The sequence below is a fragment of the Tachypleus tridentatus genome, chromosome 13 (genome assembly GCF_004210375.1).
Source record: "Tachypleus tridentatus isolate NWPU-2018 chromosome 13, ASM421037v1, whole genome shotgun sequence".
Lineage (NCBI taxonomy): Eukaryota > Metazoa > Arthropoda > Merostomata > Xiphosura > Limulidae > Tachypleus > Tachypleus tridentatus.
The window spans coordinates 89,460,544-89,487,184 of NC_134837.1; the positions used below are offsets into that span (position 1 = coordinate 89,460,544).

Sequence of the window (26,641 nt, forward strand, 5' to 3'; positions counted from 1 at the left end):
TCTTTGATGTTGGATACTTGAGTGATTTTTTTCTCTGAAGCTAGCTGCAGAGCTAGAATTTTGTTAGAAAAGTTAGGGAAATGTCTTTATTTTTCCTTGTCAAATCTTCAAATTCACAATGTACTTAAAGGAATGATGGAAATACAGTTCAATCAGATTTTTTTTCCATGTAACTTATTGTTCTCATACCGAGATGCGTGATCTATTGATCTATAGTTTGAAGGACATCCAATCAAAAAAAAAAATTAAGATAATATTGAACAAATTTTACTTTTTACTGGTCCTATACGGATCTTAATAAGAAGAATATAACAGCGCCTCGACTATACACCTTAATGAGATATAATGTAACGCAAACTTTCAACTTAATTAAAAATTGACTAGTCTTCACAAGTATGTAGTATTATCGGACACATTGACATTGAATTTTGCATTTCTGTATATTACTTTATGTATTAATACTAGAAATATTCATATGAAGTTGCATAACTTTAAGGGATCATTTTTGGGCTTCACAAGCCACTAAATACATGTTTTGTACGTTTTATTTATTTCGAGACTAATTTAATGGTCTGATACCTTGATCTATTGAACACGAAAGTGTACTTATTATAACTATGGAAGAACCATTTTGCCAAATGTTTACAGCATAATAAAACAATTTCAATTGAATATGTTGTAAAATTAAGATAAACTATTACATCTTGTGAAGTTCACTTAAATCGCTTAAAAAACAAAAACAAGTGATAATAGGCTGAAGCGTGTTTTACTGGAAGCAACATGTATTTATAATGAATTAAAATTATGATTGTAATAAATGAACTTTATCTCCGTGTAAACTAGCTAACCAAATAAAAAAAGCTTTAAAGATCTGAAACCTTTTGTTAACTTGAAAAAAGTTTCAATGAGAATGCCTTTAAGAAACAAGAATAAATTGTTTTTGTGTATTGATGGAGTGCTCCACGAATTTCCAACATACTGGCATTATCATACTGATAAAAAAAAAGTCTTGGTTCCTCTGAAGGTGTAGTATATTCAACGTAATAAATCTGTATTCGTTTGTTATAACACCGATCAGGCCTAATGTTAGGAAAATATTAACTTAAATGTTTCATCATAATATTTTCATACTTTTTGCTCTTTAGGCGTGCTAAGTTCTACGTGCTTGAATCAAAGTATTCACTTATGAAACAAATAAAGCAAGTGGAAGTTTCTGACGTGTACAATGTTTTGAATAGTTGTGGCAGAGGTTGAATTTCAAACTATGTGTAGAATGGCATGGTTGGAGAGACTTAACTGATTCCAAGAAAACTATTCTTTCATTACTATTTAGGTTTAAATAAAAATATTTGGCTGCAATAAAACAAAATCATTAAAACCTTTAATACTTCAATGAAACAATTAATTATGGTACAAATGAGCACGTGCCCATTACAAACAAACTTGTTAAATGTTTTGTTTTGATTCTTTACTCTGTGTTAAATACCGCGATAACAGTGGATTGGTGTTTGAAGATATTAACTTAATTGTTTCACCACGCTGTTTCCATACTTTATACATCTAAGGCGTGTTAGGTACTACGCGCTTGAAATAAAGTATACATTTTGAATTTCGCGCAAAGCCACACGAGGAGTTATCTGCGCTAGCCATCTGTAACATAACGTTTTGTGCTTCACGAGTCAAATATATATTAACATGCAACGCTGTAGGAATGTTAATAAGTCTATAAGATGTGAACTTCGAACTTTAAAGTTCAAGGATAACACATTGATTGACCCATTAGGCTTCAGGTGAGTCGTACAATTTCTTTTATTTCACGATTTGAACTTTTTGTATCTGCTGTAACGTTTTATGTTAACTACGTTTTGTTTATTCGCGGCACTCCTTGTTTTACCGTCAGTACAAGTTTACATACCCGTAAAAGGACGTATACGAGGACAGCTTATTCTTCCGATGGACTGTATAATTTTATTACCTCGACATGATGATTACCTAGATATATGCCTTGCTAATAGACGTGTTGTTTGGCGATATTGTTGTAAATCTTATCACGTAAAAACCCGTGTTAGAATCGAGTTCTTTCAATGTATAAAAAGCAATCATCTGCATCACAGAAGGAAATACATATTATTCTTTCTAAATGCATGCGGTTTCATTTTCTTTCACCTGTTAACAACTGGTATTCCGGAAAACAAAATAAAAGGAAACAAAAGTATAGTGTGTGATGTGATGGAGTCAACTATGGTCTATTAGACGTCTTTTCTAAGTTGTGTTTATCTCAAAGCACATAAAAATAACATTGTTTTTGATATATAAGATTACCGAGTCTGTAGTATAGAAGTAATAATGAAATAATTAATTGTACGAACAAGTCGCAATTTCTCCTAGGAACTCATAAAGCAGTAAAGCATGTGTATTATGTGATAAAAAAGATTTAATATAATACGTACATTATTTACATTTTCGTTAATACGTAATTATACGTATTTGATTAGAGATAAAAACCAAAATCTTTGTTTCACTGTACAGTTTAAGAAAGAAAATACTTTAAAGTGTTAGAAGGCCAATATGATAAATCAAACATGGTCTACGCTTTTATCGATAATGTTAGATAACCTGGTGAAAATATTACATTGCTTTAGATTATTTTCTGCGTAATATGGCATCTTACTCTGGAAGAGATCGTCAGTCATAAACTTTTGGCTACAGGTATGAAATTGTTAATGCTCTTAAAATATATTTAGGTAAAAGTTGACAAATCGAAGTGGAATCAAAACACTGATTTCAAATGTGCCAATTTCGACAAAAAGTACAGTTTTAATTAAACATAATGTATTTCGTAATTATTGTCACCTAAAGTGTATGAATATAGTTAATGTAAATACTGAAAGTTCATTTGTGTTTTCACAAGATTCTCCTAGTGTCAACATACACAACTTTCATATTAGTAAATGTCAATATTGTCTCGAAAGTGACGAAGCGAAGGTCAGCCAGTTTTTTCATAAAAAGGCCACAAAAATATTTTCCAAAGAAAGTCACAAATACGGGTCTCTTAAATCAGCCTGTGAAGAGAGTTTACTTCAAAGCGATTTTTCATATTTTGTATATATATATATATATGTACAATTTACAAAATTGGTTTGGTTTGTTTGTTTTGAATTTCGCGCAAAGCTATTTGAGGGCTATCTGCGCTAGCAGTCCCTAATTCAGCAGTGTAAGACTAGAGGGAAGGCAGCTAGTCATCACCACCCACCGCCAACTCTTGGGCTACTCTTTTACTAAAACACCAAAGAAAATAAATTGTAAAGATGTTTACTGAAATTAAAAGAAGATAATTCACTCACTCAAATACGACAGTCTTAACAAGGGGTAAAGACAAGCTACACAAGGGGTGTCTGCGCTAGCTGTTCCTAATTTAGCAGTGTAAGAGTAGAGGGAAAGCAGCTAGTCATCTCCATCCACCAACAACTCTTGGACTACTTTTTTACCAACGAATAGTGGGATTGATTGTAATATAAAAAAACCCACCCTTCACGACTGAAAAGGCGAGCGTGTTTGGACACTAGTTCCAGTAAGATAGATCGTTTGTTATATTTCGCACAAAGCTGTTCCAGGGTTATCCAAGTTAGTCGTCTCGTCCCCTAGTGACGCAATGGTATATCTGCAGATTTACAACTCCCGAAACCAGGTTTTGTTACCCGTGGTGGGCAGAGCACAGATAGACCATTGTATAACTTTGTACGTAACTACAAACAAAAAACAAAAACGAAAATCTAGTCGTTTCTAATTTTGGGATGATAGATCAGACAGAAGACAGCCAGTAAACATCGTCCATCTCCAACCCTCAATTGAATCGATGGACTTCATCTTAATTTTGAATTAATAGTCCAGAGGGAAGGTAGCTTTTCAATACTACGCACTGACAATTCTTGGACTATGCTAATACAATAACAGAATTTGACTGTCACTCTTATAACGCACCTACGGCCTCAGAGTTCGGAGTGTGATGTTTATATGTTGGCGAAAGGATGCAAATCACGGCGCCTGAGATTCAAAGTCCGTTACTTTAACTACTACGCTAATTTCAGCCCAGGAAAATTGAAGTAGCTACGCTTCTAACCCACCTAAACAAGTAGTTAAACGTACATAAATTTCTATCAATGCGACTGATGAGTTCTTCCCGTCACTTCATATTTATCTCGGGCCAGGCTGAGCGTGTCGGACTATGGATCCGAGGATGCACGATTTGCATCTCGCTGCTGCTAGCAAGCGCGCGTACACACACACACACGCGTCGTTGGTGTGTTACAAGAGTGACAGTCAAATTCTATTACTGGTTTAGCGTAGTCTTAGAGTTGTCAGTGCGTACTGTTGAAAAGCTGCCTTCCCTCTAGGCTGTCTATTTAAAATTAAGGATGGCTAACGAAGATAGTCCATGTTTAATTTTCCGCGAATATATGCAACAGGCAAGCAGCAACAGATTTCTGTTTACTTGAAGTAACGGCAGGTGTCTGCAAAAGTCAGTTTACCTTCTTTTAAACACAGACATTGTTCGTTATCCAACTTTTAAGTTAATGCAAGTTAATGCGTTTAAAGACAGTAGAGATATAATCGAGTGAAAATATGAATTCACTTTATAAAATTAAAACATTTTTTCCCTATATTAAGATGCTTTATTGGAATCATTCCTGGTGTGTTTGCTTTTAACAATCCCCGCTGGTACAGTGGTAAGCCTACGGATTTACAACGCTAAAATCAGGGGGTCACTTCACCTCGGTGCACTCAGCAGACAGCCCGATGTGGCTTTAAGAAAGTACATGCATACATGCTTTTAACAGTATATTTTCCAAAACTATGATTTATTCTTTTATACACAACAAAAGCTGTTTACAAGAAGTGAATAAAAAATAATTTTACCATTCTGAGTTATTTATTTTGAAGCGCCTTACATGTGCGCGATATTTTAATTATTATTGTACCACACAGAAATGTGAAGATTTAGTAACATTTCTTCTTCTATATCTTTTAGATCACGCACATCACATGTATGAGTTATAGATGATAATTTTGGTCTGGGTTTTTTTAATTACCGGTATTATTTAGAAATAAGTGGTTAATCTGAGAATACGCTTCGTCCGACATTTCTGTTCTTCGAAATTCACGATTTTTGCGATTAAAGACCAAAATAGAAATATATTTTCTTCAAATATCGCAAAGACACTAAAACGACAACAACGACGAACTGGTGTGCAGCCCGAAATTATCCGGTCTGAGCACCATATTAGTGTCATAGTGGAAACCGGTTGCATTACGGTCGATTGACAAACGAAGAACATGACGAAATTACTCAATAATATTTTACGTTAAACATAGGGTTATAGGTTTTTTATTTCATTTTTATCACTTCAACCCGCGTGTTTTTCTTACATCATGAAATTACGTTAAACATGCTCGTTAATTTTTTTGTTTATTACAAAATGAGTTAATAAATTCTTCAAAAACAATATATATTGATTAACCTGCATCAAGAACAATTCCATTCTGTGAAACACGTTGTTTTATATTAAATATTCAGTTAATGGTTTATCTTGAAAGACAAACCGAGAGTTAATCTGCCAAACAAATCTGTCTTCGGTTCATAGTTTACCACCGTTCTTGCTCTCACACTCAACTTACTCTTAGTGATTATTTTCTGTTGCCAAATTTCATATTTCTGCATATATTATTAAAAACATAATAATTTTATTATTGAGTATGTTTCTAGAACACATATTTCGCACAATATGAACAAGGCATATAATTATTATTTTTTAACCTATTCTTGGGGATTTCCCTGCAACGAGACAACGAGACTTAATAATTTATCATATAGTATATATAATCCTCTTATAGCCTGAAATGGAAAAGATTAAGTTTTACAAAGTATTTTTCACAATTTTTATCTTGCAATTTTCTCAGGAGGATAATTATATGTCAATCAGGGGTTTATCGGCTCACAATAAATGAAAGTTTCATATAACCATTATTAACACATTAGGAGCGAAAATATTATACATAAAAGTGTCGCAGTGGGTTTAAAACGTAGAACATTCCAGATGTTTATTTCGTTGGAATAAGTACGCAATGTCTTGTTATGGGACAGTCCTATTTTAGTAATATGTTTAGATTTCTTTTTTTTTAACAGGATATGTTTTCTACGAACATTACAAAATAAGGAAAATATTTTTTTTTCAAACGGAATTGATGCAATATAAGCTCCTTTCCAGAATAATAAACATTTTATCAAGAGGTTTTAGGAACATATTACTTTATTTTCCAAGTATATTGATGTTTAGATGAATAAAACTCTAATACTAAGTTAGGTTAAGCGTTTAACTTATGTACAATGTAGATATATCTTAATTATGAGAACCAAGGGTGTTTATGGCAAATAAGGGAGTAAGGATTTCTCGAAAATTCCGTCAACCGCAAACTTTGTGATGGATCTTCAACACATACTGGTGTGTTACAACTATTCTACAGTGGCATCTTTTCTTATCATGAACAACAAGCAACTCGAGAGCAGGATGTTAACTTGAAAATTTAGGCAATTGGCAAATAATAAGCAAGAATAGTTGGTTCTTTCAGATATTAGAGCAAAAATACACAAAAGCTCTTTGTGTTAACAGCGCCAATTATGAACGAATAGATTACACCAGTGGCTCTCTCTTTTTTTTTAAGTTTGCGTTTAAATCTTTTTGTTTAAAGTCCCATTCTGGTCTGATTTCAGCCCGGTATGGCCAAGCGTGTTAAGGCGTGCGACTCGTAATCTGAGGGTCGCGTGTTCGCATCCCCGTCGCGCCAAGCATGCTCGCCCTTTCAGCTGTGGGGGCGTTATAATGTGACGGTCAATCCCACTATTCGTTGGTAAAAGAGTAACCCAATAGTTGGCGGTAAGTGGTGATGACTAGCTGCCTTCCCTTTAGTCTTACACTGCTAAATTATGGACGGCTAGCACAGATAGCCCTCGAGTAGCTTTGTGCGAAATTTAAAAACAAAACAAACAAACCTGGTCTGATTTAAAACAAATAATAACATTTTGCAGCTAAATTGATATTTTTAGCATATTAATGACAAGGTTATGATTGTTTCTTTCTAGAACGATCGAAAACTATCTTGTGCAATTTTTGCCCATTTTGAGCTGAAACTGGGCATATTACAAATTTTAGAAATTCTTGTACAAATTTTAATTTTGTTTTGCGTACTATCAATATTAGGTCAACGTAGCACAGTTTGAGAATATGTGGACTAGAGAGGAATCTGAAAATCAACAGAAGCCACCGCCCACTCTTGAACCACTCTAGTCGAATAGTGAGTTTTGACGTTCATTCTTATAATGCATTCGTAACCATAAAGTGAGGAGTGTGATTTAGAAGCAACGGGACGCGAACCGTGAACCCTATATTCACAATCTGTTACACTAGTTGCTATGCCACGATCGGCTCAATAAGAAATACCGCGTTATCTTTAGCTAGTTGCATTTTATTATAAGCATCATAAAGAGAATAGGCTCAGCATGGGCAAATGGCTAAGGCATTCGACTCTGAGAGTCGCGGGTTCGAATCCCTGACACACGAAACATGCCCGCCCTTTCAGCCGTGGGGGCGTTATAATTTGACGGTCTTACGCTACAAAATTAGGGACGGCTAGCGCAGACAATCCTCGTTTAGCTTTGCGAGAAATTCAAAAACAAACTAAACAAACATTAACAGAATAACATGGCTCTGTAAATTTCTCAAGTAAGATAAAATAGGGAGAACTACATATTTATTTTTTTAAGTTTTAGTTTGTATTATCTGAAATTTCTTAACGATATCTTAAGACAGATGACTCTACTGTAAGGAAAATGAAACCATTTTACATTGTTAGTAAGCATAACATAAAACCAAATCTTGATGACTTAACTGAATGATTAGTATTAGTATCAAAGATGCTAGCTACAGTAAAACTTCAACTACAGTTTAATTATCAAGTGTTTTAATCTTGAATGGTACTTTATACGATTTAAGGATGAACTGGTTAGGTCAAAAGCCCCAAGTTTTACGCTAAACTACCCTTAATTTAGCGCTACTGATCAGAATGAGGACAAAAATTCATCAGCGCTCTCCAGCTACACGATTGTTTTTAACAAAACAGTAGAACTGGCTCTCATTTATATATATATGCATAAATACGCCAATAAATACAAGTGCGAACCATATTGAGCAGTAGAACGCATACTCGATTCTTGAAACTTTCGGTTCATAACCTGGTAGGCTAATTATTGAGACAATTTCCGTTCCATTAAATTTAGTCAAAGTTATATTAAGAAAAGCACACTTTAGATGACTAAGAGAGGGAAAAAAATTACTATCGCAAAATGTCATATTGTATCAGTAGAAATAATCTTTCTGTTATAATTATGAACCCAGCGTTCCATAGTGCTAGCTCGATTTGTTTTGTATTACTTTTTCTGCCAAGTCTGAGGAATGATTCTGAGATCAATCTGTATATTTTGTATACTTACGAAAACACATATATAAAATATACACAATTCTCAGTAATATTTTTAAATAATAATTTAATTAGGCATCATATAATTTAAACAATTTTTAGTTTAATATTTCATTTGCTATTTGAAATTACCCAATGAAATATTACTTTATTGAATATTTTACTAAAAGGCTTTTATTTTAGTTTTGTTTTCTTTCGAAATATGTACTAATTACTAATTGTCATTGCAATATTTTCCTAATTCCACATGAGAGATCAAAGTTAAGTCCACAACAAAATGAATAAAAAACAAACAAACAGCAATAGCTGTCATTAAGCTACATTGGGTATTTGACAATTGTTTATTATATACCCATAGAACAGTATTCATACTGTTAACGAGATATATAACATGAGAACCATATACAATAACATGTAAATTTATATAACTTACTAAACAACTGTGTAACAAATTTGTATTCTATTTATGGTTTAGTGTGTGTGTGTTTTGTCTTATAGCAAAGCCACACTGGGCTATCTGCTGAGTCCACCGGGGGAGATCGAACCCCTGATTTTATCGTTGTAATTATGGTTTAGTCAGGACGCTTAAATAACACAATGTAAATATCTATATACGATATAGATATGAATTGTAATCAAATGATATATATTACTCATGACAACGAAAACTACTTTCTAATGTTTTGATTACTAAGAAACCCATGTTGCATAATATACTTTCCAAACCAATTTATTATCAATATAATTGTGTGATAAATACATTAATTATTTGAATTGTGAAAAACTAATGAATTCAATTTAGTTTCTGAACTAAAGTTCCAAATCAAATAAAATTACTTGTTACCCGTTTGAAGATGTGTTTATTATATACATGAAGAGATTTGATAGAGATTGAAAACTGTGAGTGATAGGGTGTTGTTAGCATAAGATTCTATATTAGAAGTATTAGTGTATCGCACAACATAATACATAATTTTGTTCACTAAACTTTTAAGTTAAAGTTTAAAAAGCGATCTTATATTCTAGGAAATAGAATTAATTGTATAAAATAGTAAAGCAAACACATAATTCAGTCTATAAAAAAGAAACGTGATCAGTATGATATTTGAATTTCTATAAATTACAGAAAGGTGATAAATACTTATACCAAAACAGTTGTTTTAACTTAAGTATTGTCACTTTATATACATTCTAATACTTATGCTCCAACAAAGCTTTCGTATGTTTAAATAGAACTGATACCATTTTCTATTCTTCAATTCATAAATAGCATTAATATTTATTATCTTGCAAGCGCTATAAAAGCTGAGTTGCCTTGGTTCAGATGTAGTCTCTCGGTTTAAGTGTAACAATCTAATATCAAAATTTGCCTTACTGTAGTTTATACCCTTTATTATTTTAAAAATTAGTACTTTCCTTCTGATTCAAATTTGAATGGATAAGTCCAATACTGATCTTTTATAAATACGACTCTGAGGAGGCCCGGCATGGCCAGGTGGGTTAAGGCGTACGACTAGTAATCTGAAGGTCGCGGGTTCGAATCCCTGTCGCACCAAACATTCTCACCCTTTCAACCGTGGGAGTGTTATAATGTGACGGTCAATCCCACTATTCATTGGTAAAAGAGTAGTCCAAGAGTTGGCGGTGGGTGGTGATGACTAGCTGCCTTCTTTCTAGTCATACACTGCTAAATTAGGGACGGCTAGCGCAGTTAGCCCTCGTGTAGTTTTGCGCGAAATTCCAAAAAACAAACAAACAAACGACTCTGGACTTTGTCGTCTCTACATTTGTAACCAATCTAGGCTATCATTTGTCGTCCAAGTTGTCTTTGCCTGTCTGTAACTGGATAACAATTAAAGGTAATGCGGTTTCTTACAAGTTTTCCTGTGCTTTATATTTAACTAAATATAATCACGAAAGTACTAAGCCTATTCGGTAAAACCTCTACCAGTTTTATTTATCACAGATTGCGTTGTTTCACTTAGCTCCCCCAGTGGCACAGCGGCATGTCTGCAGACTTACAACGCTACAAACCGGGTTTCGATACCCATGATGCGCAGAACACAGATAGTTTAACTTCACATAAAGCAAACAAACATAACATGGATTTGTATGGACGATATTTTGTACCCCGCTGGTACAGCGGTAAGTCTACGGATTTACAACGCTAAAATCAGGGGCTTGATTTCCCCTCGGTGGACTCAGCAGATAAGACGATGTGGATTTGCTATAAGAAAACACTCTCTCACACACACACGTATTATTTAAAGTTTAATAAAGTTAATTTACAGGTCAGTTATCTTTAGTCCTTCATACCTTTGTTTACTTTGACATGTTTTAATAATATATTTTTTTCTCAGTTGTATGTCATTGAGATTTACTCATTTTTGTTTATCGTACAGCTGTGTGCACATTTTTTCTTTCTGTATCTAACTAGTTACTTTAAGCAGATAAGCCCTTAATATCCATTAATTTATAAGTCTGCTCACCTGAGTTGTAATTATTGATCAACCCAGAAATATAATATCAGTAACATTGAGATACAACTCTTAAAAACAAAAGAGCGAAAATCACTGGGAAAGAAATGCATAAAAGTTAGTATAATCCAAAATATTATTAATATTGAAACCTTTCTACGTAAGTGAAGTGAACTGAACTGACTGCAATATGTTTAAGTGTACAAAATACAGGCCTAAATCTAATTTCTTAGGCCTCGTGAGTAATCACATGATTAAAAGCATGTTAAGTCTGAAGTATAGAAGACAAGCTGAAAGGAAACACTGAATAATTACTATTATAATAAAAAAATTATGGTATATTATAATGTACGTATATTTGTGTTCTAATAGGAAACATTGAATAAATGCTGTATGTTGTATATTGTAATATACATGCGTATTCTAACAGGAAATACCCCTCCCCCAGTGGCACAACGGAATGTCTGCGGACTTATGATGCTAGAAACCGGGCTGCGATACCCGTGGTGGGCAGAACAGAGATAGCTCATTGTGTAGATTTGTGCTTAACTACAAACCAACAGGAAGTTTATTTTGAATATCGAAATTGATATTACATTATATGTAATATTTTAATTGTATTGTAAGATTGTGTTATAAACTAGGGATTTTCTTAATAGTAAAATAATATATATATAAGCCGTTTAATGGTTTAGACATTTCTTTATTAATATTAATTACTCTAAATTTATAGTTCTTTCCTTGTAACAAGGTTATTGTATAACCTTTGATAAGTTTCTAGAACACTCGATGCTAATTTTTCTGTTAGTTACAGTACAGTAATTAATGCAATTTATAATTGTTTTGTAAATGTCATGTAACTTGGAGTAAGAGCTATATCATAGTGATCATCTTCTCTTACATATATAAACTGTATAAAAAGGGTTATAACCACTGTGTGTCATTGACTTCTAAAACATAAAATTGTATAAAACATTAATGGGTTGGTCATACGAAAACTTTATGTACTGGTGTTTCTGTTAATTCTAGTCTTCAGAATGGAAAGATATTTGAAGTATGCCCTATCTGAAAGAATTGATATTAACTGCTCGCAGGCCTGTTGCAATATTTGTTATTCCATTTGTTTGTTGTTAAGAGCAAAAGATCACGATAATAAAATACGAGGACTTTTTAACAAACACAAAAGTTCGGTATGTGGATTTGTTTCCGATTTAAAGCCGAATTCTTTATGCGGTTTTTGTTAGAAATGTTTAAATAATGTTTGGGTTGGGTAGAATACAAAATGTGTTGCATGTGTCGAGAATACAAAATTACTGAATATGACACACTTAAAAAAGTACAACACTGTTATACATGACCCATTGTTAAGGTAGGTAATGCCACGTTGAGTGTTAATATACAACGTAAATGCATGTAAATGACTGAAAAAGAAATTCACCAGCAGGTATAGCTTTAAAAAGAAAAATTTTCGTCATGCAAAACCAATATTTTTGAAATTTGACCTCTGAGTTAGTTTTCGATACAATAACTTTTGATTATTGAAGATAAATAACTTGTGTTTTAAATCTTGAATTAGCTTGTGACATTATAACATCGCTATTTAAGATCTAGAAATGTGTTTAACAGATTCTCAAGTGAAAGATAATTAAATAATTCTATTGTTTTTTCGCAATATAAATTTTATCGTAGACTAAACCTCCCAGTGCACAATGGTATGTCTGCGGACTTATACTGCAAGAAAGCGGGTTTCGATACCCGTAGTGGAAAAAGCACAGATAGCCTTTCGTGTAATTTCCTACATGATGGCAAAACAAAAAAACAAACATCCTAAATTAAGCTGTTATATTGTTCTGTTACTTAGTGAGCCTGTCTAACTATCCATTTTTTTAAATCTACACACTAAAGTTCTGGTTTGGTTTAAATTTCGCGCAAAGCTACTCGAGTGCTATCTACATTAGCCGTCCCTAATTTAGCAGTGTAAGATTAGAGGAAAGGCAACTAGTCATCACCGCCAACTCTTGTGCTACTCTTTTATCAACGAATAGTGCTATTAACAGTCAAATTATAACGCCCCCACTGCTGAAAGGGCGAGCATGTTTGGTGTGACGGGGATTAGAACTCCTGACCCTTAGATTACGAGTCAAGTGTCTTAATCACCTGGCCATGCCTGGCCTGTACACTAAGGAAGATTATATGTTTTTCAATGATTCAAACTAAAAGATTCAGAAGACCAGTTTCGCTGAATTAATATCTCATCAGTGCTGCTTGGAAGAGCGCAGTATAAAGATAAAGTAGGTTTCATTTAATAAATAGTTTATTTGATTTTAACGTACAGTCATTTACTATTGTGGAGGTAGCAATTCACAGACTAAATTAGTTCTCTACATCATCTTTTCTTTGCTCAAATTCACGTTTCGGTGAATAAAAGAAATCAAGAATTAAATAGTATTTATCTTTCTCACAACAATAAAATTTATGGATGGCGGATATTGTAAATGGGTCATTACGTTATTTATAATCTAACACTACGTAAAGTCGAACTTTTTCTTACGTTTTTCTCCATATTACTCGGTTCGTAAAGGTTCATCTTAGTTAGTCCAATTACGTTACTTATTTATGTTAAATTAATTTTATACTTGTCTGTTTCTTTCAGAATTTCCTCGCAAAGCTACCCAAAGGGCGACCTGCGCATAGTCGTACAAAATTTTAATCAATAGACTAAAGGGAAAGCAACTAATCAACATTATCCAATACTGAGATATTAATGTTTGACGAGAGTTGACTGACACGCACGTGATACATCCCCGACAGTAACGTACGGGGTGTGTTTTTGTGGCAACAGGCCTCGAACTACGCCTTGATCCACCCAGTTTTTATGTTTATACCAAACTGCCCAATTGTTGGAAAAAAATCTCCGTGTAAATTCAGTTTTGTGCAAAAAGCAGTTTGTCAAAACCAACATTTGTTAAGTAGTTTTACAGAATTTCGTTGAATAAAAATTGTTCAATTAATTTTAGTATGGATATCTATAACTACACGCATTTCTAACAGCTAATAACATAGAAGAACAATAGTTTTCAGCGTAATTTATTCGTAATAAAACCAAATAAAATGTTTGTTTTGAATTTTCGTGCAAAGCTACACGAGGGCTATCTGCGCTAGCCGTTCCTAATTTAGCAGTGTAAGACTAGAGAGAAGGCAGCTAGTCATCACCACCCACCGCCAACTCTTGGACTACTCTTTTACTAACGAATAGTGGGATTGACCGTCACAATATAACGCCACAAGGCTGAAAGGGCGAACATATTTCGTGTGATGGGTATTCGAATCTTCGACCCTAAGATTACGAGTTGAGCGCTCTAACCACCTGGCCATGCTGGGCTGAAATAAAATTTACACCTACAACTAATGCATTTATAAATTACTACATATGATGACATACGATCGTTTTTCTTATAGTTATGCAATAAAATAATCATTTAAGTGTAATATTAAAGTATACACAAGCTATAACTTACGGATGTGCGTATGTAAATAGAGGGCGGTAGTTGATAATTTACTGATACACGTGGGAATGCTTAAAGTATTTTTACAGAATGACCAGTTAACCAAAAGAAAAAAACAACTAAAGTTTTTCTTTTATAAACGTCCCGTACTGGGACAGCGATAAGTCTACGGATTTACAATGCTAAGCTGAAACGCTCGATTACCGTCGGTGGACAAAGCAGATAGTTCGATGTGGCTTTGCTATAAGAAAGCACACATACACTTTCATAAACTGTTTAAGCAAATAAATTTCTTGTTTTTAGACTTTGGCAACAATTTAACTTAACCTGAGATTAAAAAAAAGACCAACCATACCAATTTTAAGAAATAGTTACATGGATATACAAAAGACAGTACTGGTATACTTAAATAAATGTATAACAAATCGCTCTCCTCATTATAAGGGTTACAATCAAATCCAGTTATTTCTCCAGACAACAGTAACTGATAAGTTGACAGTGTGTGGTCTTAACTAGCTGCCTTCCATCTAGCCTTTTAGTTCAAAATTAAGGACGGCTAGCTGTTAAGTAGTTTTGTTGAAACTTAGTATGACATAGACTGAGTTGTAGCTATTACTTGGATTACAAGGATCACAATAAGTTGAAAGATGTCGAAGAAGAATTTTGGTGTCGAATTTTTAAATCTATTCTAAAAATAATATATCAAAATAAAAGCTAGTGATCGTGTTAGCCAAGAAATATTATTTTGGTCACATGCTAATTGCATAGCTCACATAGTTTTCTTTACATTTTTGCCGTAACAATTGTAAATAATTGTGCAATACGTAACTTCAGATTAAAACAAACTCTTCCAAGTTACTTAATGCCCACAGTTTCCACTCTAAGCTCTAATGAAGTCATACTTCCTAGTTTGCACTTAAGAGGTTTTTGAACTGAATGTTGGCTGGCATGTTGCAGTTTCTGTAATGTCTTTCTCGTGGTGCAGTTGAATATCGTCGACTTCTGATCACATTTCTTCCTAGTTACAAATGCGTTTAGTTTTGTTTGTCATTGTTTACAGTCTTCGGTAACGGATGAGTTTGTACAGACGGTCAATAAATGGATTTTAGTAATAATACTCGTGCTAAAGTGCACCTGATACGTGTCTCATTGAAAGTCGAAAATATCATTGCCCCTTGTCTTATAAAGTAATCCCGATATTATGACATCTCTGCACTTATAGAGTTCAACTAATCAGCTAAGACATCATATAATAAGTCCTCTTTACTTATGCATATGAATAGAATGTTTTTCAGATGTAAGTAAATATGTGTAAGTATATACTCTAATCAAGTGATCAGCCAAAACGTGTTTCAGTTACACATCAGCAATTATTTGAGTTCGTAATGACATTACACAGTTTCACGTCACAGTTTCTATGACATTACCATAAAAGTCTTGTGTGATGGAAGAAAAATTCGAGAAGGAGCTTAAGCTATTCTTTGAATGCAAGATAGTTATGATAATTATATATAATATGTAATTATGAAAACGATGTATGGTGAAATGATAACTATTCGACTTGTAACAACTACAAGAGAAAAGTGTTACCAAAAATAAAAATGATAACACCAGACTAAGGGTCACTTCTTTTCGTGGAATGCATTACAATGACTCTTGAGTTAATGAAAAAATGAAATATTTTTATACTTAACATTTTTAAAAAACTCATATCGATAAATGTTTTCTAAAATACCTTCAAAAACAAATTCACTGATGACGTTTAGAAACAATATAGAGTCCGGTTCGTTTCTCACTAGACAGAAACTATTTGATTCATTGATTTATTAACGGCATTGAGTTATTAATGACATTTCTTTATATTTTAACCTTCTACATGTAAGCTCACGTGAATGCTTTAAAGCTTACTTTGCAGTCATCACGATACGAATAGCTAGTGGGTATTTCTCTATCATGTTAAAACAAATTCTGACTCCGTAGTTCATCATCGCTGGCCATTAAACTCTTATATTAATATGTCTTTATGTCTTATTATTATTATTAATGGTTATAATAAATAGGTAGCATATGTTTATTAATTAGAACACAAAGTGTATGTTAAGTATTACCATAACAATACTCTATCCAATCATATCAGTTTTTAGAGCATTGCAACAAGGTAGTATTTTATGTACAATGAGTTCGTTAGTCAGCATTTATGTTTAAAGTCTAAGCCTTCGTGAAAATGTCGAGGCCACATTTAAATAAATACTGGCAAAGTATGATAGGAAAACTATGTTCAGGGGCACATTAATGCTTGAAGCTGAGGCACAACTTGTACACATATATCCTCAAGGCCTGCTACGTTCCTGAATTCAAAGCAAAATTAAAGGCATGTTTAAGTGTAACAATCATTTCATTCTCTGAGTAAAAACTGGTTTAATTCTAAGAAAGGTACCTCACCTTGGGATCTGTTACTAACAGGTCTAGATTTTGAGATCCGTGAAGTTGCCTCAGGATAGGCCAAAGACTGGCACTCCTGAAGTTATAAAAGATCACTCTTTTTAAGAATCCAAGGTGACCTTTGCTCTTGCGACATTTGTTTACAGTTGGGTATACGGTACTCCTTTCCATCCTCTCAACCGAATCATCTACATTCTGTTTATACTACAGGTTCGAACAGTTCAGCGCACGAGCTGTTTGTATACTTTAAAAAAAAACGTGGGTTTCCCCCTATTAATTCTAACTGGTTGCCGTCAACCTCCGTGCATAAGTGACCAGATTCCTTTCTGCTTATTCCCGACGGGTTTTCCGCTTGTCGTTGCCTGGGATCGCACCCACTTACCCGTAGAGAGAGGGCAGCAGCACGTACCGTAGTTTCTTCCTTCATAAAACGGCTGGGGAATTACACCTGGGTAAGGAACTGCTCACTGACAGTAGTCATGATGTCTTCTTAGAGTAATTCAAAGGTTGAAGCAGATCAGATGGTTCAACGTCGTAGAGAACAACAAAAGTTTATTTGTCGAGTCTACCTGTTGCTAGTTCATGTTGTAGTTAAAAGAGACACGCACCAGCTATATACCTAACTAGAAATATACATCAACTAAACCTAGTCTCCTTCCAGTAACTGTGAGGAATGACAGCACCTCCGAGAAAGCCGTGAAGTATTAACGATCTTGTATCATCCAGGTGAGACGATAATGCGTACTTAATTCGAATTCTCAAACTAATGACTTGTTCTCAAAGCCAATCATAAATAACAAAAAGGGCCGATTTTATTTTTCTGATATTGACCTAAAATATTAATCATTTCTAATATTCTGAACTGACAAATCGCATTTTCTACTTGAATTATGTAAATATATATTATTTAGTGCACGTGCTGCTACAAGTGGAAGATACAAATGTAACGCGTATTTTAAAACTTACATTTTACATTTTGTAGATCTCTTGAGTATATACTAACTTTCAGTTAAGTATAAATGCATTTCTTTTACAAATTAGAAAAGTCGCATTTACCTATTTTCATAGTATTTTTCATTTACAAATAAACTGCAGCAATATTAGTTATGAATGCGATGTTTTTCAAAGCAGAGGAATAGCTATAAAAACACCGTTTAAAAATGCAGATGTAAAGAACCACTGAGGTATCTGCTTAGATCATTCACTCTTTTTTAGAAAAACAACAACAACAACATCGAGGTAGCTGTGTCAAGTGTTAAGTTATAGCCGAAGAGTTTACAATATTATTGTTAGGTAGGCGTATCAGTACTTTCAAGTAAAAAAATGTAACTAAAGAATTGGAGTTATCCTGTAATCGTGAATATTATTAATTTGATTTTTTGAATTTCTTGCAAAGCTACACGAGGGCTATGTGCACTAAACATCTTAATTTAGCAGTGTAATACTAGAGGGAAGACAACTAGTCATCACCACTCACCGCCAACTCTTGAGCTACTCTTTGCCAACGAATAGTAGGATTAACCGTCACATTATAACACCACCATAGCTGAATGAGCGAGCATGTTTGGGGTGACAGGGATTCGAGCCCCCGACCCTCAAATTACGAGTCAAGCACCCCTAACCATCTGGCCATGCAAGGCCTTAGGAGTATTATATTTACTCTGTTATTATATTCATTTTATGTATTGTACTATTTTCAAGAACAAGATATGCGTACAGTATTAAATTAGATACATGTAAATGCATTATATTTGATATAAAACGATCAATTAAACTTAGGAAACAGCTACTGCAAGAAAACTTATAAAGATGTACTTCCTGTCACTCCTGTAAACAGCGCTACCTGTGTTTACTGCATTGTTAAAAATAATTGTTTTATTAACTTCGGTTTAAAAATTTGTTGATTTCTTAAATTGAAGGAACGAAACAAAAGTTTTAGGGATTTTAATCGTAATTATAATTAATTGAGTTAAGTTTATTTAACGTTTGTTAAAAGTAAAACCAATAATCCAGTTAGTTTTCATCTTATTTCTCTACTTTTCATGACTGTACGCTTATATGCATTGGAGTTCTCTTTTACCATATTTTCGATTCAAGTTTGGCTGAATGTTACACCGTATATTACGTATTTAGTAGGCGTATCAGCATGTTTAATACACAAAATATACTACAAAGACTCGAAACTAGACATGAGATTAAAAATTATTTTTGTTCTGTCATAGGGCGTAGAGAATGTCCAGATTTACTATAAAATAATTAGTAGTTGTACATTTAAGTTAGAAGTCATGTGCTAGCAATGCCAACTCTGTTGATTAAATTACTAATTGAGCACAATTATAGTTTAAAAAATAGCTGAACCCTGCATTTTAGATGTGTTTATGATACGCAATAGTCCTACGTTCTCTATATATGCAACAAATTGTCGATGTCATGAAGGAAAAAATTATTAAGAAAGTGAAATAACCTTTCATGATAAATAGTGTACTGGCATATTTCCAGAATTTCCACTTTTTTCATGATTATTAAGCAGATAAATTTGTAAATTCTTATTTAAACATTATGGTACTTTCTGTGATAAATACACTGATGAATCGACAATATTTTCGCTTAGTTAATGTAGTATGAAATTTGTAAGATTTGTTTGACAAAGGCTATTTTTTCATGATCTATTCATATTGTACAACGCTTTTTTTTAGACAAGATCTCTAATGTTGTTTATAATTATCTGAACCAGTTTACGTTTCATTATAATTTTAATATAAGATCTCAATTTTGAAATGGTTCTGTATGTAAAATGTATAAAAATTATAGTAAGCTTGCGTCTCTAATTTGTATTTAATAAATAGAACTTTAAGCTGGATTTTTGAAGTTACACTTTATAGTATTACATTTACATTTTTAATCCTTTAAAGCAACAGTATTTCTTGAATATTTGACATCAAAACCACTGCTGTTTCGATGACTGATATATAAACTGAAATGATTATTCAGGAATCGTACAGTAATTTCATTTTATATTTGTTTCAGATACCAGTTAGGAGTGTGGACATCAACACAACAATCGAAAAATTAAAACTGTTGTCATGAAATTTTACTTATTATTTCTGATGGGGATGACCCGTATTTCTAGTCTTTGGTGTTTTAATTGCCCTCTTCATAGTGAGGGCGAGACATGTATTTGTGATAATCGGACAACTGGTACGTATGCTGGCTCTGAGATAGTGTGTATGGATAGTAAAAGTTTAGTTAATTCTTACGTAATCGAATATGCCGTTAATAGAAGAGTAAGACTGGAATGCAACGCGTATATTCCTTATAAAATAGGAATGTTTTCGCAGTACAACATTACAGAGATTACAAACTTTCACTTTGTTAATTGTCCTTTGCCGAACATTACATTTGAAAAACTTCTTCAGGGAATGCAAGTTGTGCAATTGAAGTTCGAAAGTCGGAGAACAGACTTAGTTGTTGCACCGTGGCTGTTTGAAAACTTGAAGGAATTATCAACTTTAAGTTTGGTGAAAAATGGAATTTCTATACTATCTGATAACATGTTTTCAAACTTGTCAACATTGCGCACACTACAGCTTTCTGATAACAATCTACAGAATATACCAGAAAAGGTGTTTACCTCTCTCCATAATTTAGCAACTTTGGATCTAAGCAGTAACAAAATAAAAGAATTACCAAACAATGTGTTTCATAATCTTACTCACTTGCATAACCTTTACCTTTTCAAAAACGAGTTGCAACATTTGCCTGATGAATTGTTTCATGGCTTAGAACAACTAGTTGTTTTAGATATTTCAAGAAACAAATTCTCTGAACTTTCAGTTGATCTGTTTAATGGTCTTTCTAGCTTAGAGAGTCTACGTATTTCCCAAAATAACTTGAAAACTCTCCCAGAATCTATTTTACAAAACGTTCCTAATTTGAAAGTCTTGAATTTGGTTTTAAATGAAAATCTCACGTACCTTCCTGACAAACTTCTAAATGGTTTAGAACACCTGCAAAGTGTGTTTTTAGACTATTGTAACCTCTCTAAAATCCCTGTACATTTTTTCTCGAATACTTCTACTTTACAACACCTTAAAATCAGTAACAATAAACTTACTTCACTCTCAAAAATGCATTTTGTCAGTAACATTCACTTGAAAGAATTGGATCTAAGCTCCAACAAATTGCGTAGTTTACCATCGGCATTACTTGCTAAGCAGTTTGCATTAGAAAAGCTAAATTTAAAACGCAATAGATTGGAGCAGCTACCTATGAGAATATTTGATAGCCTAGTAAGCTTAAAAACATTGATAATCTCTTCTAATCAGTTAAAAGGCATAAAAGGAGAACATTTTATTAATCTCCAAAAGTTAGAACACCTTGATTTGAGCCACAATCGAATTAGTTCAATTGATTCGAAAGGAGCTTTGGGTAATATACTGAATTTAAAAACATTTGATCTTTCATATAATAACATCACGCTATTCCCTAATCTCGACTGGAAGATGCTCTTACAATTAGATACCTTAAATTTTCAATATAATAGAATAACAAATATATCAGTACCAGTTCTTTATTCCAAAAATACACGCGTGCTTTTGCGTTTTAATAAAATATCACGAGTAGAAGTAACAGAACTCAAAAGGTATGACAGCCTACAAAAACATATACCTAAAGATAATTACACCAGATCTATTCCGCAGTATCCTGGCACACCTTCCTTTTTTTTAAGTGCAAATCCTATTCATTGTGACTGTAACCTTTTAGGGTTTTTTGACTATTTAACATTCAGGTCATTAGATCGAAAAAATGCAATATTTCCTAATGCAAATCTTATAAAATGTGCTGGTCCTTCTTCTTTAGCTGGAAAAGAATTTCTTGATGTACCAAGAAATGAATTTATTTGCCCGGTGTTTCGTGATTGTCCTATACCATGCGCATGCCACATTCAAGGGCATGATAAAACTGTGAAAGTTGATTGCAGAAGTAGATATTTAGATGCAATTCCAGAGATATTACCTCAAAATACAAGTATTTTATACCTTCAAAACAACAGTATATCTTCCTTAGGAGGTGCCGTAATAAACTCTACTTATTTCTCAAGTTTGAAAGAGCTTCATCTTGACTACAATCTCCTGTCAAACAAAATAGATTGGTTTCTTCCACCAAATCTCCATGTTCTTACTTTAAGAGGCAACAAACTGGAATCGCTACCAGAATCATTATTAGGTCACAAGAGCTCAAGCACTAATAAGCTCGAACTTCGACTTGGGAAAAACCAATGGCGTTGTGACTGCTCAAGCCTTCCTTTTAAATCATGGCTAAGAAATTCTCAAAATATAGTAAGTGACATTCAGGATATCGTGTGTTCTGATCCTATGCAAATAAATGGTAGTATGATTCAAATGTCGATGATCCTGAATATTCCAGATGAGGTATTGTGCCCAAAAGACAAGCCCAATCACCATATCATACTAATAAGTGTGTCTACAGTGTGCGCTTTTCTTGTACTTTTGTTTTGCGTTATAGTAGTGTATTTTCAAGGCAGAAAGATTCTTTGCAATCATGTGATAACTGGCAAATCTTACAATGTTTCAAATTCACGTGTGCTTAAAGATGAGGTGAAGAATCAAGATAAAGCAAGTCCGAGCTGATATCACTTGTGGTCATCAACGATATCTTATTCTTTAAGAAAACAGTACAAGATGTTAATGGCTGACTGTCTCTGAACAGTAAAATAGTTGTAGAACAATATGCCACGAGAAGGTACATGAAATGCCTTGATGGACTGAGAGAACAGAAGCATTACTGTTATATTGGAGAGGTTTCACTAAACATGACTGCCAGAAGGTTCGAGCCAAAAGTTGTGTTAGAAAGTGCTACATTGTTGTGATTAAACGCAATTTCACAAAAACAGAAAAAAAGGTGAGAAATAAACGACTAAATTAGTAAATGAAATGCAACGATTGTTATTGTTTGCGGATGGTGAACAATGTTTCTCCGCCAGAACGTTGCCTAAAATAGTTCTGTAACTAATCTGATTATTATCCATAAAATTATTTATCATAGTCTTATGAGAATTCGATTTCTTTTAAAGTTTAATACCAAAATTTAAGCAAGTTTAGAATGATACTTCAGGTTTTTTATAGCACTTTGTATTTTTAATTGTGGCTAAATTCCAGAGTTTGTATAACAAGATATATTTTTAGATTCTATACTAGATATTTAGATGAACCTTGAAATCATGACATTTGCTTCTAAATATTGATTCCACTAAAAGACAATTTAAAAGAAAAATTAACAACAATTAATAACTGGTATTTGATGGCTCCAGTACTAATTCCGAAGTTATAATAAAATTCAAAAATTGAAATAATTTAACCTCTCGTATGGTGTTGAAATATTTCGTGTTAGATTCTCCTATAATATGTAAGTCTAAAAGTATTATAATTCATCTGTGTTTATATAAAAAACTCGTCATATTTTGAAAAGAAAGCTAAAAATAAACTTAAATATAATTATATAATATTGGTACAAATTCTTCTACATGCCTAATTTATATAATGAGTTATTTTATCATAGATTGTGCCTTTTAAGCGAAACAAAATAATTTTAGCTATTTGTTACTCGTATTAACTTCTCAGTAGTATTTGTAAAAGGTAAGAGGTAGTGGAATAAACAAGAATATGTATCGCACTTCAGGAAATCACAAATTACAAAAAAAAAACTTCTTTCGCTGCCAACTGAAATAACATGTATTTGGTCATCGTTTTCTTCGTTTCATGAACAAACTAATCAAATGTTACAGCATATGTATTAGTCATATGAATATCAACGTTTGTAAATTTTCCGTCTTTTTCTTTAAAAGTAGAAATACTAAACATTACTGAAGAATAAAATGAGCGTTTGTAATGTCTATGAAATGCCAACGATTAATTGTCAAAATAACGTAATGTCTGAGTTCTACCACTTGTAAACTTACAAGTTGATTGATTAAACTGTGTTGTGAATGTTCACTGCTGTAATTTCTTTCAAGATTGTTAGACACATAATACAAGTGCATTTAGGTTTTCCTTTTGCTATATCAAACAGTACAATGTTTAAAGGTTCGCTTAGCAAGATAAAACTAAATATCTGATTATAATTACATTTATAACTTACAGAACATTGGAAACCTCCTAAATTTATTCAAAAATAAAATTTAATGATGAAAGACTGCTTTGTAACTGTATTTGCGTACCGATTCTCTAATAATAATAAACAACATGAGCTAAAAAGACCCGAAACACAACTAAAACGAAGTAACATCGTATGAATCAATGGCACAATATTAAATATTGTACATACGTATATAATAAGACTAACACATTTCTGACATTAATATCAAAAGATATTGAGACTATAATCATGGCAATGGTTTTTTCAGCTGGGATTGTGAAATATTTTAGCACGTTATTACAAAATTTTTCGTTGTTGTCATTTCAAATTCAGAAATAAATATAAACCTGTTGGAGTAAATTTTCTTTAAATTTGATAATGTATATTAGATATCTATGTGTAGATTTTATTTCTAACCTGCAGTACATTTTTTATGATAAAATTGCCGAAAAAGATGTCCTTTCACAAAATAGCTATAACTTTAACTTCAGCATATACATTATTGGTTTATTAACTAACACAAATGATTCACAAGTATAATCATACTAAAGAAACTGTTTTGAACGAAAACATTTCACGAGTATTTTTTAATATATTTTTATTTCAAATGAGCAACTGTTTCAATTTTTTATTTTTATTTGTTTGCTTATTTTCGCTCAAAGCTTTTCAAGGGCTATCTACAATGGCTGCTCCTAATTTGAAACTGATAAACTAATGATAATGTAATTAATCGACAACACTCACCACCAGCTCTTGAGCAACTTTTTTCTTAATCGAATAGCAAGATTTGTCTGCCACCTTGTAAAGTACTCACGGAGATAATTTTTTTTCAGTAATAGGACATAAACTATGAACTCACTGATCCACTGTCTAGAACGTTAACGTCTGGGATACACACAGCAGTTTGTTTAATCATGAATTATGATGTTGATTATGGGTGTTGTAGTTTCTAAGTTAAAGAATAAAGCGAATAATTATATATATATATTTTTGATTTTACTTCTCAATATATTTTTTCAAACGTTACAAAAATTGGCAATGTTTTTGCCTCTGCAGATTTCTGATGAGGCAGAAAATGTTTGTATTGGGGTATTGTTCTATTCTTCAATTAGCACAATGCCAAAACCTCTGATCGCTTATGGTGAGTAGAAATGTTGACATAGATTACTAAGGAAGCACATTATTGCTATTATAGTAACAGATAGGCAAAAAACGATTTATAAGCATAAACAAAAATTTTTATTGATGGGGGAACATACTTTATGAAGAAGCCAGCGTAATATTCTGTCGAAACGTTTAGTATGTTCCGCCATCAATAATTTTTTTTCATATGCTAATAAGTCGTTGTACGCTTACCTATTATTGGTGATGACGTACCCATCACGTAAGGAAGTCCCAGAAGTTTTCTAGAAAGAATTAGATTATCACTTCTTTCTTATTTTATAATTAAGGCGGTAACACATTTCACCCCTATGATTATCTTTTCTTGCATACGCCATTTGATGTCTGATAAGCTTGAGGGCTTACAAATTTAAAATTCAGGGTTAGATACTTTGAATAAACACAGCGCAGATAACCCGTTTTCCAACTTTGGAAATAAACCTCTGCTGCAAAACATGTAAAATAAAGATGTGCTATTAATTTATGTTAATAACATACACTAGTTATGAGAAGATCTACTTAACATCAGAGATTACGTTAAAATGTTGGATATATAAAACTTTCGTGAAAAGGCACACAGCTCCAAAACTTCAAATGTTGTAAACATTTTGTAAAGAATACCTTATATATCATTTTTAAGGCAGAATATATTTCACTCTTATTTTCCATTATTTAATGAAATGTTCATTTATAGTTTTCATTTAATGTGATGAAAATTATAGAAAATTTTTAAATCTTGCATATTAATATTGTTCTTAATACACTACTAATGACCACTGAATTTCAAATAACCAACTTAAACTGGTTTAGAACTGGGAATAAAACTATTTATTATGGTAACGAATTCATGTCAATAAGCGTAGTAACAACACAGCTTTGACATCCTTACATTGTTTTTAATTTTACAATCAGCCTTTACGTTAAGTAGATCATATCCACCTGTTTTTTTCTTTTGCTAAGAAAGTCGAAGATAAATATATATAAATGAAACTGTGAAGATTTTGATTCACTGTTGAAGTTTCAGTGTGGTTCATCCGTTTGTTTGAGCTATGGATCCACGTTAGCAAATCGAAAGACAATATCCAAAATATGTTCAAACAGCTAAATAATTTAATTTGATATATCAGATGTATGTTGGTATATATATATATATAGTGGCCCAGCGGTATGTCTGCGGACTTACAACGCTACAAACTGAGTTTCGATATCCGTAGTGAGCAGAGCACGGATAGCCTATTTTGTAGCTTTGTGTTTAACTACAAATAAACAAACCAGTGATGTGAATTACTTGTTAGCCTAACTTTATTTTTTAACTTTTTTTGGTTGACAATACAGTCACCATAGTTTAATAATATTTGCATCACTGTA

General features: G+C 32.8%; 2 protein-coding genes across 5 annotated transcripts in view; one reads left to right on the plus strand and one right to left on the minus strand.

Annotated features, from left to right (window-relative positions):
• The window catches only part of LOC143236869 (uncharacterized), a 44,880-nt gene extending 27,785 nt beyond the window's left edge, over positions 1 to 17,095 (minus strand). The window contains exons 1-2 of one of the 2 annotated variants that reach the window (XM_076475513.1): positions 16,958 to 17,089; positions 16,771 to 16,863 (exon numbers count right to left, since the gene is read on the minus strand). The gene's annotated coding sequence lies outside the window, so the exon portion shown is untranslated. Of the gene's footprint in view, positions 1 to 16,770; positions 16,864 to 16,957 lie in introns of both variants that reach the window. The other variant, XM_076475512.1, reaches the window with a different exon arrangement.
• LOC143236868 (uncharacterized) lies at positions 1,550 to 23,970 on the plus strand. Of its 3 annotated transcripts, XR_013019776.1 has the most exons (3): positions 1,550 to 1,790; positions 7,257 to 7,350; positions 11,440 to 16,113. XR_013019776.1 is itself a non-coding variant. In XM_076475510.1 (2 exons), exon 2 carries the CDS (start codon positions 20,041 to 20,043, stop codon positions 22,606 to 22,608), a length of 2,568 nt encoding a protein of 855 aa, XP_076331625.1. In that variant the 5' UTR covers positions 1,648 to 1,790; positions 19,985 to 20,040; the 3' UTR covers positions 22,609 to 23,970. The 3 variants fall into 3 exon arrangements, 2 of the variants coding, with proteins under 2 accessions (XP_076331625.1, XP_076331624.1); XM_076475510.1 differs by lacking the exons at positions 7,257 to 7,350; positions 11,440 to 16,113 and adding an exon at positions 19,985 to 23,970 and having other exon boundaries at positions 1,648 to 1,790; XM_076475509.1 differs by lacking the exons at positions 1,550 to 1,790; positions 7,257 to 7,350; positions 11,440 to 16,113 and adding exons at positions 17,542 to 17,683; positions 19,985 to 23,970.
• Positions 23,971 to 26,641: the final 2,671 nt, after the last annotated feature.

Excerpts from the sequence above, each read along its gene's own strand:
- LOC143236868 (XM_076475510.1), top strand. The coding sequence starts at position 20,041 with ATGAAATTTTACTTATTATTTCTGATGGGGATGACCCGTATTTCTAGT.